Genomic DNA, 18,839 nt, shown 5'->3' with positions numbered 1-18,839 from the left:
GAAGTGTCTCCAGAGATGGGCAATGAAGCTGGTGAAGGGTCTGGAGACCAAGTCTTATGAGGAGAGGCTGAGGGATGTTTAGCCTAGAGAAGAGGAGGCTGAGGGGAGATACAATCATGAGCAGCTGATGCATTCCACAGTGCTTGCCTCTGAGGCTGTGGCTGGCAGCCTCCTGGCCTCGGCCCTCCCAGGGAAGATCCCTGTGATCTCATCATGCTTGAGAGTAGTGCTGGTCCCCCATATCTGAGTGCCTGCCCATGGGATACGCTTACAGCAGAGTGCTCCTGGCCTATTTCTGGCTGTTTGGTAATACTTTGAGAGCCAATAAGCTGTCTGGGCTAGCTGTTAGGATGGAGGGTCTCCTCCCCATGTAGCTGGTGGGCATTCTTTGGAGAGATCGCCTACTTGGTGTGTTCCACTGCACCCCAAGGCAGAGCTTGGTCAGCCATTTTCAGGAAGCCCAGTGCCCTCCCTACTTGCAGCTGAGACTTTATGCTTCTGTCTTGTAGCTACAGAAAACAGATAGCTGGGAGGAGCTGCAACCCTAAAAATCTGACCCCATCCCTCTTGGGGTCCAGCCCATCATCCCCTCTTTTAGTAGGGAGCAAGCTACTCCATGCAACAAAGCAAGAATCGAGGCACACAGCAGCAGGAGGGGCCTTGGGCATCTCCCTGGCCCAGGCAGTGTGGGGCTGGGATGCCACCTATCCCCTCCCAGAGGCCTCACTTTGCTGTCGCACCCTGCTCCTCAACCTCTCCCTGCTGTTTCTGAAAAGAGGAAACCACTACCGCCAGACAGCTTCCTCCTAGCTGCTTTCAACACTGTGGGGTGGCTGTCGCCATCGCCCAGGAGAGCTTTCCCCTACCTCTCTGTGAGAGGACCCAAGCAGAGCTGCTTCTCATGGGGCTGGCATGGTGCCTGATGGCTGCCTTCCTCCTCCTCCTCCTCTTCCTGGGTGAGTACCCTGCCTTGGTGATGGGAGCTTTCCTGGGGCAGGCAAGGGGGAAGTGAGCACTCCCTTGGTGCAGACGGGACCTCTGCAGGAGGGTGGCTCAGCAGGGTACCTTGCTGGGGTTGGGGGCCAGGACTGCGCCACTGTGGCTAGCACTGTTCTGGCCCAGTGCCCATGGGAAGGGGTGCAATGCCATCTTCTCATTTTGGCACTGTGGTTTCTCTCCAAAGCAATAGCCCAGACCCTGGCAGGGGTTTGGTGACGGGATGTGCACATCGCTGTTGTGTGGCTGCTGGAGGTGCAGTGGGGATTACCTCACTTTGTTCCCTTGGGGAAAGTGTTTCTGAGTATTTCTCAGGCTGTACTGCCACCAGCTCTCTGGCCTAGAATCTGAGGCTGGTCTTTGACTCAGTTCCCACATCCTGTGGGCATTTTGCTTAGTGTGTGTGTGCTGGACACCAGAATAGAGTGAGTTTCACCACTGGGAGCTCTGCAGGAAAGGAGGATGTGTGAGCAGCCACCACCTTCCCAAACCCTCTGCATGCAGAAGTGGAGGGAGCCCTTGAATGCTTTTCAGTGCTTTGCTGCCTTCAGAGGGAGCCCTTGCTGACCCTCTCTCCATTATCCTCTCTGATACCTGTTCATGCAGCACCTCTGCAGCACATAGCCTGCTGGTTCCTTCCACTGGCCCACATCACTTGGCTCTACATAGCATCTCGTTCTCTGGCTAGGGGTCAGCTCTGGAGCCTTCTCCCTTTCCCTCCCCAGTTTGTTCAGGACCTCGGTGCTTGAGCTTCTCAATTTTAACATGCCTTCAGTGATCTCAGCCTGGTTGCTGCTCCCTCTGAACAGCTGTCTGAGAGATGCTCACCGGTCATGAACAGACTTGACAGCTACCTGGCTGTGATGCTCTGGTCTCTGTTGTGTGGCCCCCAGTGTTCTAGGAGACAAGAAAGTTTGGAGGCCTGTTGTTACAGGACTTTTTCTCAAAATTGCAAGGGGTACAAAGCCCAGACTCACTGCCATGTTGGGTATGCAGCCTTCAGGTTGCATATGCCCCTGCAAACACTGCTTGTGCTGACTGTTTGCCAGCAGGTATGAGCACTGGCCAGCGTGTCGTGACTGTGCAGAAGGGGCCTCTCTATCGCGTGAGGGGCTCCCATGTCACTCTGTGGTGCAAGGTGAGCGGCTACCAGGGCCCGTCGGAGCAGAACTTCCAGTGGTCCATCTACCTGCCCACGGCCCCTGAGCGGGAGGTGCAGATCGTCAGCACCGTGGACCCCTCCTTCCCCTACGCCATCTACACGCAGCGCGTGCACGGCCGGGGCATCTACGTGGAGCGGGTGCAGGGGGACGCCGTCCTGCTGCACATCACCGAGCTGCAGGACCGGGACGCTGGCGAGTACGAGTGCCACACACCCAACACCGACGAGAGGTACTTTGGGAGTTACAGCGCCAAGACAAACCTCTCAGGTGAGTCCCAAAGGAGAGCCCTGTGCCCTGCCAGGTGCCCACCTTTGCACCGGGCAGAAGTGCTTGTGTCTGGCAGCTGGGAAAAGGGATGGTTAATGGGACTGGTGGACACAAATTTTCCTTCTCTCTCCACTGTGGGGTTGCTATCCTACCCCTGGGTGGCCAAGGTAGGATTTATCCATGTATCCAATGGTGAGCTGCTCTGGCTGTTACTTCCCAGAAAGGGCAAAAGAAGAGAGAGATATCCTCTCATGTCCCATCGCATGCCTTTAATTTCAGCTCTCTGATGCAGCCACAGCATTTCTCAGTTAAGCACTTAGAGCCTGAAAACTCCTGCCATCCTGTGTGTTGACTCTTGGTGTTCTCTCAGGTCAGGGTGTGGATACCCAAAGAAGGAGGGAGGTAAGAGTTCCTGCACAGCTCTGAGAGAGGGCGGGCAACAGGGTAGAGAGGCAAAGGTAAAGACTGCTGGGAGCCCTCCTAGTCTATGTGGTGGTATAGTACTTCCACTTGGTATTCATCTCTGTTTCCTCTGTCCTAACGTTGTACCAGCCTGCACTTGAAATTGTGAGGGTCACAGAACTGCAGAATGATAGGGGTTGAAAGGGACCTCTAGAGATCATTTAGTCCAGCCTCCCTGCTAAAGCAGGTTAACGCAGATCAGGTCACATAGGAATACATTCAGGTGGGTTCTGAAAACCTCCAAAGAAGGAAACTCCACACCCTTCCTGGACAGCCTGTACCAGGGCTCCCTCACCCTCACAGGAAAGAAATTTCTCCCCGTATTCAAGTGGAACTTCTGTGTTCCAGCTTGTCCCCTTTACCCCTTGTCCTGTCACTGGATGCTACAGAGAAAAAGACTCTTCCCATCCTCTTGCCAACTGCCCTTTAGGTATTTATAAGCATTGGTAAGATCCCCTCTCAGTCTACTCTTCTCCAAGCTAAATGTCCCCAGGTCTTGCAACTTTTCTTGTCAGAAATTCTCCAGTCCCCTCATCATCTTTGTAGCCCTCCAGTGAATATTAATCTCCTTAGACTTGCCTAACTAATACTGCCTGTAGTTTGAGCGCAGAGTTATTCACTGTGCTTTCTTCCCTGCCAAAATTTTAACCACTTCACACCAGATATTTCTCCTATGCCGTCAAATCCCTTAGGGTTTGGCCACAGTTTTGTAGTGGCCAGTAGGTTGCCTGTTGAGGCCAAGAGGTGATTTTTCCTATGACCAGCTGCTCTCTGTTTCTACCCTGTGCTCAGTGATTGCAGACACACTCTCGGCTTCCATGGTGCCCCAGGTCCTTACCCGCACCGAAGGGGAGACAGTGGAGCTCACCTGCGAGGTGTCCAAGTCCACCGCCCAGCACACACATCTCTCTGTTGGCTGGTACCTTCTTCAGGGAACAGGAGAACACCACACCAAGGAGATCCTCACCCTCTCCAAGGACTTTGTCTTGAGGCCAGGACCCTCTTACGTGCAGAGATTCCTGGCAGGGAGTGTGCGGTTGAACAAGGTTGGGAACACCACATACAGGCTCTCCATCGAGCAAGTGGAGTCATCTGACCAGGGGCAGCTGTACTGCGAGGCAGCCGAGTGGATTGAGGATCCTGATGAGACGTGGAAGGACATCTCCCGCAAGCAAACAGGGAGGACATCACTGGCAATCATAAGCCAGGGTAAGCTCCTTGCAAACTCACATATTGGCTCTGACTCCTTTGTGTGTTCAAAGCTTTATAGAAGCAGCCTTCAGTGGCCTTTGCCTGCCTCTACCACAGCCTAGGGACCCACCAGTGGGTCCAATGGCCTCTGCCAGAAACTGAGGGGGACGGGCAAGGCTCAGGGCTGTGACAGCCCCTGTTTCAGGAGTTCTTGGTGCCTCTCGCTTTTGGAGGTTCACACAACTCAATCTGATTCAACCTTGTGGGCCCATGCGTGTTAGCAGAGAGAGCAATGTGTGCCTGCAGCAGACTGGCTCCTAGGCAGCATTATGCTCTAGTGTGCGGGAAAACTGCATTGTTAGACTGCCTCGAGGGTCTCACAGCCTCAAAAAGGGAAGTACACAATAGTTAGCTGCCTGTCGTGCTGCCTTCATCACTGAGGGACGTGGGAATATGCATGTGCTGCATGGCTTCGGTGTCTGCTGGAGGTGCTTGTCTGTCTGTGCTGTCATGAGTCTGCTGACCTCCAAAGCAACTGATGTTGCTGGTTTTCAATCCATGTCTGTGTCTCCTAGTAGTCCATATAGGGTGTTAATGGGACCGTGTGTCAGACTGTGCTCAGGTATGCCAAGCTCCTGGCTTTTGCTATAGGAAAACAAAGTATCAGGTATTTAGGAAGAGGAGACTTTAGACCCGCTGCTATGTGTGAGATAGATTAAAATAGGAAAGTTTGACAACTGTCCCCTTGCCTGTGCTGCTCATCAAGCCCCACTCTACTCTGACCCTGACAGGCACCTCTTGTTCTCTCTGCCCAGCAGCTTCCTGTGGGTCCTGGCATCTGCAAGCTCTGCATCGCCTCACTTAGGGCCAGTTGGAAAATCCACTGCCCTAAGGCGGTTACAGGACCATATATTTGCTGTAAGTCCTCTGAGCACCCTGCCTGCTGGCTCTTCTGCTTGAAGTCCCTTCCAGGCTGCTGTACCTCACCCTGCTCTTCCTCCAGCTATATGCAAGTAGCTGTCCCTAGAGAAAGGGAAAATCATGTTTCAAATCAAAGGAGCCCAGGCAAGGCTGTGTCTAGCTGATGCCCTTTCATGGAGGCAGTAGAATGCAAAAAATGGGAGCAAGTCTCTCAAAGAAATGATGCCTGGAGAGGTGGTGTACAGCATCCCCATCTCTCATACTTTGGGGCAGATGGAGGAGGCTGCAGAGCCAGAGTGGTGAGGGGAAAAGTGTCTCATGGAGAGTGCTTAGTCAGAACAGGAAACCAAAGTAACAGATAGGTAAGGACCAAGCACCCTGTTTCATTTAGAAATAGGAAAATCTTGTGAGGGTTTAACACTTGCACTGTGGTAGCTCTTACAAGTGGAAGGGACACAATGGTGGTAAGAGGACAATGTGACAATTGTATTAGAGCCGCTGTTTTTGTTGGGGAAAATGGTGGCAGGCACAGGAGCCCTCCAGCACATCACAGCTGCAGGGACAGGGTCTCCTTCCAGCACCCTGTGGGAGACTCTAGGCTGCAGGGCTCAGTGGCTGTCTGCTCCAGCCCTTTCTATAAACTCTCTAGCAAATATTTGGGCATGCCAAACATATCTGCAGCGGCTATTCACAAACTGTTTATGGACCAGTGTTTAAATTCACAGGGTAGTACTCTGCTTTCAATAAATTATTTGAGCCCTTCCAGTGGCATTCTGGGAGCTGCTCTGTTTTACTTCCAAACCACAGCACGTAGCCTTGCCCTTGTTGTTAGACACAGGGGGCTCCACAGTGATCCAAGGAGAAGGAGTGATGTGAACCAGGCTGCCTCTGCAGGGAGTCAGGGCTCAGCCCTGCCTCCTGGGTTTTGGCCATGCCACTGCTGTGTTGGGGTCACAGTGCAGGGTTCTGTGGCCTGCAGCTGTGGGTCTCTGCCTGCAGCCACTCTCCAGCCAGGCCAATGCCAGGAACAAGGGGGCATTAGTAGAAGGGGTTTTGAAATGCCTTGCAAGGGAGACAAATCGTATCATAGGACCCAGAGACAGGATCCTTATCTCTGATGGGGCTGACTGCACAAGAAGGTCTACCAAGGGAAGAGAACTTTGTTTGCCCTCTGTCGCTGCCCTCTTTGCTCATCACCTGCTGTTAGTCAGCATGGGGGGCAGGACAGGGACTAGGAGATGACCTCCACCTCCTCTTTGCTTCCCACCAACTTCCCTATTCTGTGACAAGCCTTCAGATTTCTGCTTTTTGTAGGGACTAACCCAAAACCTCTCTAACTTGGACAGTGTCTCTTGTCCACATCCTGCAGCAGCCAGCGAGAGCTGCAATATATATGGGAATATATGGGAATATATATGGGAGCTGCAATATATGGGAAGAGCAGTATCAGAATCAGACAAGCAGCTTGCGTGCTGACCTTCCATGCACATTCTCATCACAAACAGCAGAGTTAAAAACATCACTGAGTGTTAAAGCCTCTTTGTGCCCCTTTCTTATGTAAGATATTTGTTACATGAAACAGAATGGGTCCAGGAGAAAACACAGAGCAGCTACCCACAAGAGCCAGTGCCTCTTGGTTAGGTCAGCCCTCAGTTCAGATGCCTGAGCTGCATGAGGGGTGGCTGTAGTTTGAGGCATGCACGGAGATGGTGGGTGCTCTGCTCTGAGGGAGTTAACTGCTCCAAAGAGGGGAGCTTGGCTTCTTGGGCTTCTAGTGCTTCTTCCACTTGCAATGGCTAGTTAGTGCCTGGAGCTGACAACCAGCCCCTCATGGGCGATATTTTCCATCCTGATCACTTTTCTAATGAAAGAAAAGTGTTTCAGTAGAGAATTCCCTCCTGTTTCCCTCTGCATGGCCATCAGTGCTGGCAGGTGGGAGGGAAGTGTGGGCAGGGGCACCTAGCACCCTCTTTGCTTTTGATTGTCCACAGGCAGAGACCTCTCAGTGAATATCGCTGCTGCTGAAAACTCCCTTTCTGAAGGGGATACCTTGCAGCTAAATTGCATGGTGGGATCCCAGAAGACCAGCAGCAGGCAATTCCAAGTGCTTTGGCTCCTCAATGGTGTGGAAGTGGCCAGAGTTGACCCTCATGGGGTATTGATTTGGAAGGAAGAATATGAGGAGAGAGCCAAGTTGGGGCAGCTCCGAGCATTCAAGCAAAGCAACACAGTTTACATCCTCATCATCTATAAGGTGGGGCTGAAGGACAACGGTACATATCACTGCTCTGTTTCGGAGATGAAGACTGCTGAGCACTTTCACAGCATCCAAACCAATCTGTCATCAGGCATCCAAGTCAACGTGAAGCCAATAGGTTAGTAAATTGTAATGGTTACTCTTGTACGTAAGGCCTGCAGTGATCCCTGACTAGGGAATGCTTCAAGTCTGGCCTCATTTTGTCAGGGGCAACACACCTGCTGTTTGCAGCAGGAGTGCTATGTGCCATAAATCTTGGTAGGTATTAATGAGGAAAGCACTTGCTCTTGCAAACATTTTCATGACAGACACACCAGTCCCTTTAGCTTGGTCTCTTTCCAGTATTTTTGGGGGCAAATAGGTAGAGTTCTAGGGAGACCAGGTCCTCCTATGTCTTTAGTACAGAAAATTGTGAGCAATGCCAGTTGCTGCTGCTGAAGATCACAGGATGACCCAGCAGAACAGGTACTTCTGGATGGGGTCACGTTGCCATTTCCATCAAGTTGCTCTCTCTGTTTTGGAGATATGACTTGTGAGAAACCACTCTATGAAAGGTGTGTGAAAGACTCTCGGTTTCCTTGTTATAGCTAGACAATGACTATTCTGATGTAGCTGGAGCTTTCTGTTGGGTCTCTGTTTCTTAAGTACTTCTTTATGTATCCGTGTCCCAAGAAAGACATTAACAAAGGAAAAAAAACTCCAAACCAAACAACAAACCAACCCACGAAGTCCTTTCCAAACTTATTAGAAAAGGCTGGTTGAAAATTTCAGACAATTCCTTTCCTTTTCCAGTGTCAAGATTTCTCTAGTCTCTCCATTTAATGCTACAGTCTCTCTGAATTCCCCCGAGGAGTTACTCCCACGCAGCAAATGTCGTTTGCAGAGAGCCGTTTGCGCCTGTCCGTGTCCACCAGCACACCACAAGTCGTGGCAGGAGACACCCTGGTCCTCCTTTGCCAGGTGGCAGGAGCAACCAGCCCAGTGTCCGTGCAGTGGTGGCATCTGCCACCGCAGCACGCGGATCCCTGGGTGTTGGTGGCCACCATGGAGAGGGATGGCACCCTGAGCCTGGGCAGCACCTACCAGGACAGCAGGACACGGGGGAGCCTCCGGCTGGAGAAAGCAAGTTCCGGTGCTTACACTCTGGTCATCCCCAACACCTTGGATGAAAGCGATGGCGGGCGCTATGGATGCAAAGCCACGGAGTGGTCTCGAGGCCAGAGCTGGACAGAGGAGGGGGAGACGGCCGTCACAGTCAGCTCCATGGGTGAGTTGGGCCACCCAGCCCTGTTCCTGGGCTTTCAAAACTGGACATGCTGGAGGCAAGACTGGAGAAGTGGGTGGATGCCTGTGAGTGGGACAGAGGTCTGCTGTGCCTTGAGCTTCGCTAATGCTGCAGGGTGACATGGGGCTGATCACTTGGCCCTGGAACACTTCGGGTTTCCCCATTTCTAGCAGAGTGCTTGAGTCCTCTATTAGATGTTTTGGGAGAGACACAACAGCTAAAATGCCCAGGGACTTGAAAAGCGGTTTGCTCAGCAGGTCTTTCTATCTCCTTAACTTTAAATACCAAATATGTGTTCTAGCAGCATAATTACTCACAGTAATTAAGCTCAACAAAAGCCCTTAGTGAGTTTTATGGTGGCCTTTGTCAGAGAAACACTCCTGGTGCTGGCAGTTGATCACTTCTCCTGCCCTCCTGTCTGAGCACAGAGCCCTTAACCTTCTCAGTATACAACACCCACACTGTTTCCTCCTTTGATTTCTGGAATGTGTGCCTTTTGGTTGTGATTTAGGGTGTTTTCCCTTTCTTATTGTTGGGCTGGGTGTCTGAGACCACTGGACCACAGGAGTTGTTAGGCTTTGAAGATGGTTGAAAGAAGTAGCAAACAGGGCAGCAGCAGAGGATCCCCAGCCCACTGACACAGGGCTGGACTGGTGGCCCTGGAAGAGGAAGGTACTCAGGGTTGCCCATGGGACTGGGAGTGGGAGAAGCAGGGGAAGTTCTGTGTGGAGTTGGAAGAGCACAGTGCAACTTGGGACAGAGTGGACCCAACAGAGGAGCAGTGGGGCTGCGGTGCCTGGGGCAGTGGGAACAGTGCTGCATGGGGAGGGTGGTGACACGGGACAGGATTTCTGTCCTAGATGCCAAGAGCTCTTTCCTCCCGAGCAGGTCTTGGCCTGCATGCCACACTGAGAAGCCGAACTGCCACCATCAGATACGGGCAGAGTCTTGAACTCATCTGCCAAGTGAGCGCTGGCTACACCCTCGAGGAGGTGCCAGTGTCAGTGAGGTGGGTCTTCCAGCCCAGCCCAGCCACTGGCCACTACACCGAGCTAGTCCGGGTCTCTCCCAGCGGCACAGTGGCCTGGGGAGCAATGCAGCCACACTTCCAGGGGAAAGCCCAGCTGTCAAAGGCCGACACCTCCTTCAGGCTGCACATCCACAATGCTGCGGCTGCCCACGAGGGGAAATACCAGTGTGAGGTGGAGGTCTGGAGAAGGAACACCCTGCCCCTGGGGCAGCCAGCTGCTGTTGCCAAGTCCAATGCTGTGGGGATAAAGGTGGTACTGCCAGGTAAGCATTGCCACGGGCCCTTCATCTGCAGAAGTCTCTCCTCCTGCAACTCTTCATCAAATGTGGCCAGGGGCAGCCAAGGCCGCTGATGGCTGGGGTGTCTCCAGTGGGGTCACCTCCTGAGACGGTGAAACCTGTCTTGTTTCTTTCTCTGTACTCACAGCTCTTGACAACCCTCTTGAAGACAAATTTAGTGTTGGGAAGTGGCAATATCTATTTGTTTGCATACTATGCCAAGCCTATAGGGATTGGCCTTGCCACTAGGATTTTAAGCCTAGTTTCTGGAGAGAAGTATTTTCCCCAAAAGAACTCATCCGAATGCTGGGAGTACGAGGTGCTTCCCATGGTCCAGGCTTCTGCAGGGCTGGAGGGTGGTGGAGAGAGCATGGCCTCCAAAGCTGCTGTGGGACATGTCTGTGTCCCTGTGAGCTTCCCTCAGTGTATTCAAGGTGTGCTGAGAAAATGCTGTTGGGCTGAGAGCCAGCACTGAGCTGCAAGGTTTGAGGGGCTCTGAGAGAGGAGGTATCTCGTCCTGAGCATACTGGGCTGCGCAGTTGGGGGCCCTGCCCAAGGTTCTCTCTCTGCAGGCAGATTCCATGCAGCCACTGTGCCTGACTTGTCCTCTCGTGGAAGAGTTGTTCAGAAGGCACTGTAGGCCCCAGCCATCTCACCATGGGCCTCCTCCCTACCAGCCCTGGTTGCAGCAGGGTGTCAGCTGGCCTTGCTTGGAGCTGAGGCTGCTGGAGGAATTGAAGGAATCATCTCAGCCAAAACCCCTGAACCTGTGGAGGCAGGAGTGAGAATGTGTGTGATGGGGTTTTTTTTATCCCCTGTGTCTGTTCTGCCAGCAAAGGAGTGTTCTTGCTCTCTTTTCCACACATTAAGTGCTCCTTCCTCTAATCCTTGGATTTTCAGGATCACAACCCAGTGAACTGAAATTATGTGTTTTCCATGTTTTTTTTTAACTGATGGGTTTGCTGTAGCGTAAGCTGATGCGTTTCCTTCTCTGTTCAGGGTTTGTTTCCATGGTGCTCTCCCTCTCTGCTCCACTGCTGTTCTTTCCTCACCCCTGTAGGGCTGAGTGCTGGAGTGCTCTGTGCTATACCTGACCTACAGCCAGGGGCAGGGGATCTGCAGGCTCGTGCTGAGGTACGGGAGACAACAGGCAGAGTCTACGAGCGTATGTTAGTTGCGTAACAGGCCTCACGATGAGCAGGTGTAATTACAGAGTATCTACATAGAGGAGACAGTAGCAGCAGAGCAGCAAGATATTGTGATGTTTGGCTCCTAACATATGGCAACTGCTACTAGATGCTATACTGCTGTAAAGATGGTGGGAACTGGGAGGGGGCGATGCTCAGTGGAAGGTGGTTACTGGCTTTAGTGCAGTCTCTCTCAGAAAGGCAGCATGAGCCAGCAAAGGATATTTGGGAAGGTAGAGCAAGTCTGGGAAGGAAGCTGGCTCTAGCAGCCATGAGAAGAGGTGAAGCTACTGAAAATGAAGCTGCAAATCATGAAAATCGCCAGCCTATTTCTACACATATAAAATCTTACTGCTGTAGCCTGCAGAGACACTGGAGTTCTTCACTTTTGCTTTGGTATTTTGTTTACCACACTGTGTCAATCGGTGCTTTAGGAGTTGACATGCACTATCTGGCCTGTAGCTTCAGACAAGAGGGACATGCGTGAAAGGTTGTGACAGGAGATGAAGGAGAACGAGTCTTTTCCATTTCTGACTTCTTAGGTAGTTAGGCATCTGACTCTTGGTGCAGTCCCATAATTAGTGCCCTTGGCAGGCAGATGCTGCTAAAGTCTATCAGGGATACTCCCATCAACCTCTTGGCACAACCATGCCCTTCTGGGCCAGGCAGAAAGAGCCACATCAGCAGGCAGGGTGTTTGCAGTGAGAGGCTCCTCGGCCTGGTGAATGAAATTGAAAATGAAAGGGAAAATAGAACCATGTCTTTCAATGCCAAAGGAAAAGGCAGGCAGCTGCTCTGCTCTTTTCAGTAATTGATCTTTAGTGGTAGCGAGAGATCTGGAGCTGAAACAAAGCAGCTTTCCAGCCGCTTCCTCTTGAAGTGAACTTTCTGAGAGCGTAACAACGTTTTTTCTTATCAAAACCAAATGCTCACAGTCATGGTTTCTGTGGCTCCTCTCTGAGCTGTAGTAGCTTTTGCTTTTCTGGAGTATTTTGTGTCATGGCAGATGTCAAGCCAGGCCATACTCAAGCAGGAGGCCTCCCTGAGCAGTTTGCTGTCTACTGTCAGCCTTTCTGGGTTTGGGGAAAGGTCCTGAGCTTTACCCACCTGCCCCCGATCACAGCAGCACTTCTGGGATGCACTTACTGGAAGAGTGGTACACATTTCGGTCCAGTGTGGCCCCATAGATAGCTGTTCTGAAGCTCTGTTTTACTGGGAGAGGTGCAGAGCTACTCTGCTGGCATCCTCTCCGCTTGCAGCTGCAACTGCTGAAGGCACATCCATGTGGCCGACATGGGAAGGCTGTCTACAGTGTCCACCACCTTTCCTTGTTCTGCCTGCTCCTCTCCTGTGGCCTTTGAAATGGGAGTAAAAGTCTCCCACGTCGCCTGCTCAAGCAGGCCTATCCTAGAGCAGGTTGCCCTGGACCATCTCGATGGCTTTTGAATATCTCCAGTGCACCTCTGTGAACCTTTGTGCTGCATTAGAGCTGGCTCTGGGCTGGGTGTGTTTGTAAGTGCTCAAGTTGGAAGACATCAACTTGCATCTGGTTCTGAAGGGCACTCAAGTCTGCCCAACCTCTGCATGTGTGGATCTGATGAATTTACACAGCTTCCTAATTAGGGTGATTGCTTTCTCTTCTCCTCTCCTTCTTGCCCTTTCCTGTTTCTTCACGGCATGTCCATTGTGAAATGCAGGTCAGCACTTTGTTGACCCCTTGGGAGTGACCAGCTCCCAGACCTCCTGGTGAATGTCGCTGCTGAAATTCTCACCACTGACGTGAGGCAGTAAACAGATACTGGGGCTTGTGCAAGTCCCACTGTGAAGGAAACTGTCAATCTGTTTGTGAAAAAGTGTCTGCAATGTGGAGAGAAGGGGGAAGAAAAGCACTAGGGTATAAGCAGAAGTGGATGTGAGCAGGGAGATTTTGTTGGCAAATTTGAGATGGAGGCAGAGGCAACGCATAGGGGTGTTAAGCCATCAATTGGAGTATCTTTCATGGACTGGACTCAAGAGACACAGTGATAGTCTCTGAAGTGGATTGCTTGAGTTTTGAGAAGAAATGCTTGAAAGACAAGGAAATTCATGGGATTTTCCTGTGGTGTCCCTATTCCCCATCAGCCCTTGCAGGAGAACCTGCAGCTCCCTCCTAGTTCCCAGGCCCTCTCTATAAGCAGCTGCCATCGCATCCCTCAGGGAGGTGCCACAAAGGAGAGCACTGTGCTGAGACACTCTGTGGGGGTATCACAGCGTGTTCCCTGCAGCCCAGCCCCAAGCCAGCACCCAGGGGCTGAGCTTAAGGGAGTTTGGTTGCCCCCAGCTTCCGCAGCACAGGGTGTCCCACTGTTCAGCTCATTCTCAAGGAAAATGCTGAGAATGGAAGCTCAACCTACAGACCCTTAAAAGGCTGATGGTGGCTTGTGTTGAGTAATTTCTGGCCACTCACAGGTGTGTACTCTTCCACTTGACTGCTGGCCCTATCTGACAGAGATGATATCTCAGCGTGGAGGGGAGGGCCGAGGGGAAACGCAGGTGGCTGGAGGCCTTTCAAAGACACTGGTTTGCAGGATTTCCCCTGCTGGAGGAGAAGGAAAAATGCTAGCAACAGGTGAAGTGTGGGATGAAGCAGGGGGAGGACATCAAATCAAGAGGAGCACAGGCCATTGTACAGGAGCAGCCATGTACAATTGAATGATCACAGTGGCTGTTCGGGACTGTGTTGTGTGATAACCACAGCAAATACCTGAGATGGTGACTGTTAGTGAAACCCATCCTGGCTCTGTAGTCTCTCTGAGATAAAAGACTCTCATTTACAGCCTCCAAAGATGTGGGCTGGTTTTGTTGACTATGTGTCAGCCTGCTGATGGATGAAGTGGTAGACAGACACGTTCTTCAGACAGAGGCTTTGCCTCCAAGCTCCTATCTGCTGGTTGCCTCCATCCTCACCCTGTTCCTGCCCTATGGCCCCCAAGACGCCTTCTCCACTACTCCCCGCCCAGTTAGCACCCAATAATTCCCCACCACAGTACAAATAAGAGTGTGTGGATTTGCCCTTTCCTTCCTTCCCCCACACACTCTGCTCCAGCTTCCCCTAGTGGGCCTGTGTCCCCTGAGCACAGGCCAGCCTAATTCCTCTCCTTGCCACATCCCTGTATTGATGATTCTTTTGTTTCTCTGTTTTAGAAAGTAAGCTTCGGGTAGCTACGAAAGAGAGCTCTGTGGAGATTGCTGGTGGTGCTGACACAGCCATTGAATGCCAGATCCTGTTTGCCCCAAATAATTCTCAGTTTGCCATTACCTGGTACCTCCTACGTCCTCCTCCAGCAGATGTAACTCCCCTGCAAATCCTAAGGACCAACTACAGCAGCATACTGGAATATGGGGCTGAATTTAGCTCTCCTACACAAAAGTCCCGGTTCCTGAGTCAGAGGGTGTCCAGCAATGTTTTCTGGCTGCGGGTGCTCTCTGCAAACCCCAGGGACCAGGGCAAGTACTACTGTGTGGTAGAGGAATGGCTCTGGCTGGTGGATGGCTGGTACAAACTTGGAGAGGAAACATCAGGAAGGACCACACTGGAGTTCAAACTCCCAGGTGAGCAGGTGTTTATCTCTTGTACAGGTGCTGCTGGAGCAGGGTGGATTAATTTACACCAGGCCCTCTGTGAGGCCTCTCCTAAGCTGGTAAGGCTTAGGAAAAGCAGTGGCTCCTGCGTTGGATCTGAGACTTCGGGATGCAAGTGTCAGTGCCTCTCAAAGGGAAATAGGGAATTAGGAGGATTTACCACATCCTCCCAAACCAAACAAGCTGGTATTTTTGCCACTGGCAGATGATATCTAATGATTCATAAGACAGTGAATGAAGGCATTTCCTCTTCCCTTCAACACATGGTGCTCTTGGTTGGTTGTACGGTGCTGCTAAAAGAGAAGCAGCCCTTTCCTGGTATTCTTGAGCATCCTGAAGCAAGATATTTGGTCTTCCTCACCCTGCAGCATGTTGCTGCTGAGAACAAGGCTGAAGGCTCATCTGCTCCCACCCTGGGCACTGCCCTGCTGGCGTGCACAGTGGATGTCCTTGGCTTAGTTCTCTCTTTCAGCCTCACATAGCTTATGGATTGCAGCCCTAAATTAGCTTTTTGTCCAAAGGGTGTGTTATCACTGATTTAAAGGGGGTGGTAAGTGTTACAGTGGAGGGTTGTGAACATGGGACAGAGATGAATAGGGGAGAAAACACCCAAGGGAGAATGAGTCATGGGTGCAAGGGGCCTGTGTCCATCCTGCAGAGGCTCTTGCAAGGGGCTACCCCGATTCCCTGTGCTTCATTCCAGAAGATTTCCATCCGCCTGTGGGCACAGGGAGGGACATTTCTATGACAATGCAACACCATAATGTCTCCTCCTGCTTGCATCCTTCCCCAGAGCGTGAACTGCAGCTGGAGAAAACCAACGGCAGCGTTGTGGTGAGGGAGGGTGAGGAGGTGACGCTGCAGTGCCTACTGCAGGGTGCCCGCCTGCCCGCCGCATACTTCTCAGCCACCTGGTTTCGAGGGGAGGAGAGCAGCCAGGACAGGCCCCTGATCACCCTCCACCGCGACGGTGCTGTCGAGTACCCCCATGAAAACCTGATGAGGAGGCTGCAACTCCGCCGCCTCAGTGCTGGCGACTTCAGCCTCACACTGCGCAGTGTGGAGGAGGGCGATGCCGGGGCCTATCGCTGCCAGGTGCAGGAGTGGCAGTGGCAGAGCCAGGGCAAGGACTGGGCCTTGCAAGCCTTGGCACGCTCGGAGTACACCCAGCTCACCACCATACCACCAGGTAATGCTGCCTGTGGGCAAGCAGCTGCTCACTGCTTCCCTCTTAGTCGTGCTGGGAGATGTGTGGGGGATAATGGCAGCTCTCAGCTGGCAATGGTGGCTGCAATCATGAGGATGCCAGGAGGACTTGCTGAGGGATTGTAGAGGGGAACAGTGCCGGTGAGACAGCTTGAGTTTTGTTGGAAGCTGAGGGAGGGAGGGAAGCCTTTCCAGGGACTCGCAGTGGGGGAGGCAATGAGATCCTAGTCCCGTTGATCTGTCAGGGCTGAAACCTGGGTGATTGACTTTGTAAACTTAGGAAGTGGTGGTCAGATGAGCTCTGACTGGGACACACATGGTCTGGAGGGTAACGTTGCATATGCTTGTATCTGTAGGGCTTTGTGACTTGTGGCCATGGGCACAAGCCCCTGTTCTCCCTTGTGCCATTGCAGCCAGAACAGTAACTATTTTGGGGAAAAAAAATCTTGGTGTGATTTCTCTGGCAAGCCCCATTCCAAGTGAGGTCTCTAAACAGCCTCTGTCTGGTTGGGATACATGCTGGTACAAAGATAGACCTGGGTTCTGCACTGCTTCTGCAGCAGTTATCAATGCCTGACCATCATGGAAGAGGTCAGGGGACCCTGCAGAGCCCTCCCTTGTGCCTGCTACTTGCAGAGCTTCCAAGGTAGAGAGATAAAAGCCAGTTCAGAGCCAGAAGTAGTGCTGGGGCTGGTTCATCCCCAGGGCCACACCAAGCCCACAACCTGTGTGGATTACCACAAGGACAACTTCAAACTAACACTCCTGCTCAACATGGCTGTGGGGAGCTCACATAAAATATCTGCCCATGGCTCTTATGTAAAGGGGAGAATTGAGGAACAAGTTTGACATAGATAAAGCAGACTCAAAGGAGCTGGCATGACCATTCATGGTAGGGCAGGTGCATCTGAGGTCAGTCTGTGGTGTTGAAGCCATGTGTCAAAGGAGGAGACTTTGATGGCCAGGATTAACAAGGAGATGTAAGGAGCCTCCGGTAAAATAGGAGAGGCTGCAAATGAGAACTTTTTGGCTAGCATGGGATTTTGAAGTCCACAGAGCATCCAGACAGCCTCTGCCTTAGTGGAGGAGCTGCTGAGGACAGGGATGGAGACATGCAGCTGAGCATGTCTAAAATAGGACAGCAGAGTGGCAGAAGCAAGGAGAGGCAGGTGAATGGAGGAGACAGAGACCTCCTTGGTCTGGTTTTCTTTGCTTTCTTCTTGCCTCACTTTGTTCAGTGGTGCAGCCTCTGACAGTCTTGACAGGCTGACAGACCTCTACCTCACCCTGCTGTCACTGGTGTCAGGCAGGGACCCAGGGAGTGAAGGGTATGTGTTTGGGGTTGGTTTTTTTTCCCCTTACTAAGCCTGGTCTGGAATGGGTTAGCTGAAGAGCTGTGCTGTTTCTATTGGAATGGTTCAGCTGAACATACTAGTGCCTTATCTGACCTCCCAAACCAACAAACTGGGGGGAATTGCCTTGTTTTTCTCCTCCTTCTCCTCAGGTAGCCTATATAAATTCTTAAAAATTGATAGCTTTTGAAGACTGAGAGAAAAGCACTAAGAAGATAAGCTACAGAAACAGTAGGACAGAGGAATTCAAATGAGCTTGGGGCTCACTTTTCTTCCTTTTCTTTTTTTTTTTTCTCCAGAGTCAACTGTTTTGTCTAGGATTTGCTCATCCCCACCACTGCTGAACTTCATCCTATACTTACCACTGATTCTGATCCTTCTCCTGGCCCTTGCTGTCTGCTGCTCGTACTTCCAATTCAGAAAAAGCAAAAGCAAGAGGGGCAATGTCACAGGAGTCCAGCTGATGGAACTGGAAGGGGCTGGCTCCGTCAAGAAAACTTAGCTGGTCTATCAATGGCAGATGTAACTTGAAGAAGCAGAGCTGGACAACTGAGGAGAACTTGCCGAGGGGCTCTTTATTGTTTTGTAGTAGCTCTTGCAATGAATCTTTGAAATGGCATGTTTACTTTCAACAGAATGAAGTGGCTTTGAATTACTAAGAAAATAGGGTTTTCATAGGTTTAGCAAGTGTTCCCGTCTTTTAGGTTAGGCACCCATGCATTTCACACTCTTCATATACTTGAGGCCCTAGCAGTATGCATCTCCCACTGTGAATAGAAGTGCTGTTATTCCTCTACAGGTACAAAGGGAAAAATAGTTCTTTTTCTACTGTGACACTAAAGTGTCAAATTGCTACTCATTTTATGTGACTTGACAAAATCTATGTGGTGTGCAGGCTAAAAAACACTGGCAGAGCAGGAAATGGGATACTGGTGTCCCATTTAAGATACTGCATTTGTCTTTGCCCACTATTTGCTGGGGAAGCTCTAAAATACTGTCGTTCCCTTGTTCTGAAAGCAGCTATGCCCAAAGAGCATCTTCTCTGAAAGGAAATGGGTCTTCATCACAAGACCTGTCATAGGAGAAGGCTGGCTAGGGCTTGAGAAAATCCATAGCAGGGATCTCACAGCTGTCCACAAAAACAAAATCCTGTTGACTCTCATGGAGTCTTGAATCCCAAAAGGAAGAAGTAGACACCAAGCCTTATTGGAGATGAGTGTACAAAGATTTCCTTTGCTGAGCCTGCTGTAAGATGAGACAGCATCCAGCCTGCTGTGCCTGGGCTATGGGTCAAGAAGCTGCACACCTGGGATCTGGTATTAGATACCTCCAGTTTATACCACATAATAAAAAAGTCATGTATGTGCTTGAGGGACAGCTCCTCTGTGCTTTGGCATCTAGCTCAAGCTCACCCTTTTAAGGCTGAGGACTTCAGTTGCCTGAAGGCTGACTGGCTGATGCATTAGAGAAAAGGAAATTTCAGTCCATTCCTCTAAGTCAAGGAATACTCAGTCCCTAATTGTACAAAGTGGGATGTGGTGCCAGTAAATTGCAAGGTCAGGCGTCAGAGCAACAGGCAAAGTACTGTCCTGAGACAAAAGCAGCCATATGGAACTCGTGGCA

The 18,839-nt window shown here is 51.4% G+C and overlaps 1 protein-coding gene across 1 annotated transcript; it reads left to right on the top strand.

The window, feature by feature from the left end:
* Positions 1-877: 877 nt before the first annotated feature.
* On the top strand, positions 878-18,120 carry CD101 (CD101 molecule). Its single transcript, XM_062002858.1, has 9 exons — positions 878-956; positions 2,049-2,426; positions 3,681-4,097; positions 6,992-7,375; positions 8,141-8,524; positions 9,431-9,835; positions 14,221-14,628; positions 15,452-15,847; positions 17,516-18,120. The coding sequence occupies exons 1-9, from the start codon at positions 902-904 to the stop codon at positions 17,716-17,718; spliced, it is 3,030 nt and encodes a 1,009-aa protein (XP_061858842.1). The 5' UTR covers positions 878-901; the 3' UTR covers positions 17,719-18,120.
* The last annotated feature ends 719 nt before the right edge of the window (positions 18,121-18,839 follow it).

This window comes from Colius striatus, chromosome 1, assembly GCF_028858725.1.
Source record: "Colius striatus isolate bColStr4 chromosome 1, bColStr4.1.hap1, whole genome shotgun sequence".
Classification (NCBI taxonomy): Eukaryota; Metazoa; Chordata; class Aves; order Coliiformes; family Coliidae; genus Colius; species Colius striatus.
The sequence above is the reverse complement of the archived record's forward strand: the minus strand, read 5'-3'. Positions and strand labels throughout refer to the sequence as shown.

What these genes read in the sequence shown, in the direction of transcription:
- CD101 (XM_062002858.1), top strand. Translation starts at nt 902, where the DNA reads ATGGGGCTGGCATGGTGCCTGATGGCTGCCTTCCTCCTCCTCCTCCTC. An exon ending in CCTCCTCCTCCTCTTCCTGG is followed by an intron (nt 957 to 2,048) that starts GTGAGTACCCTG and finishes GTTTGCCAGCAG; the next exon opens with GTATGAGCACTGGCCAGCGT. An exon ending in ACTGGCAATCATAAGCCAGG is followed by an intron (nt 4,098 to 6,991) that starts GTAAGCTCCTTG and finishes GATTGTCCACAG; the next exon opens with GCAGAGACCTCTCAGTGAAT.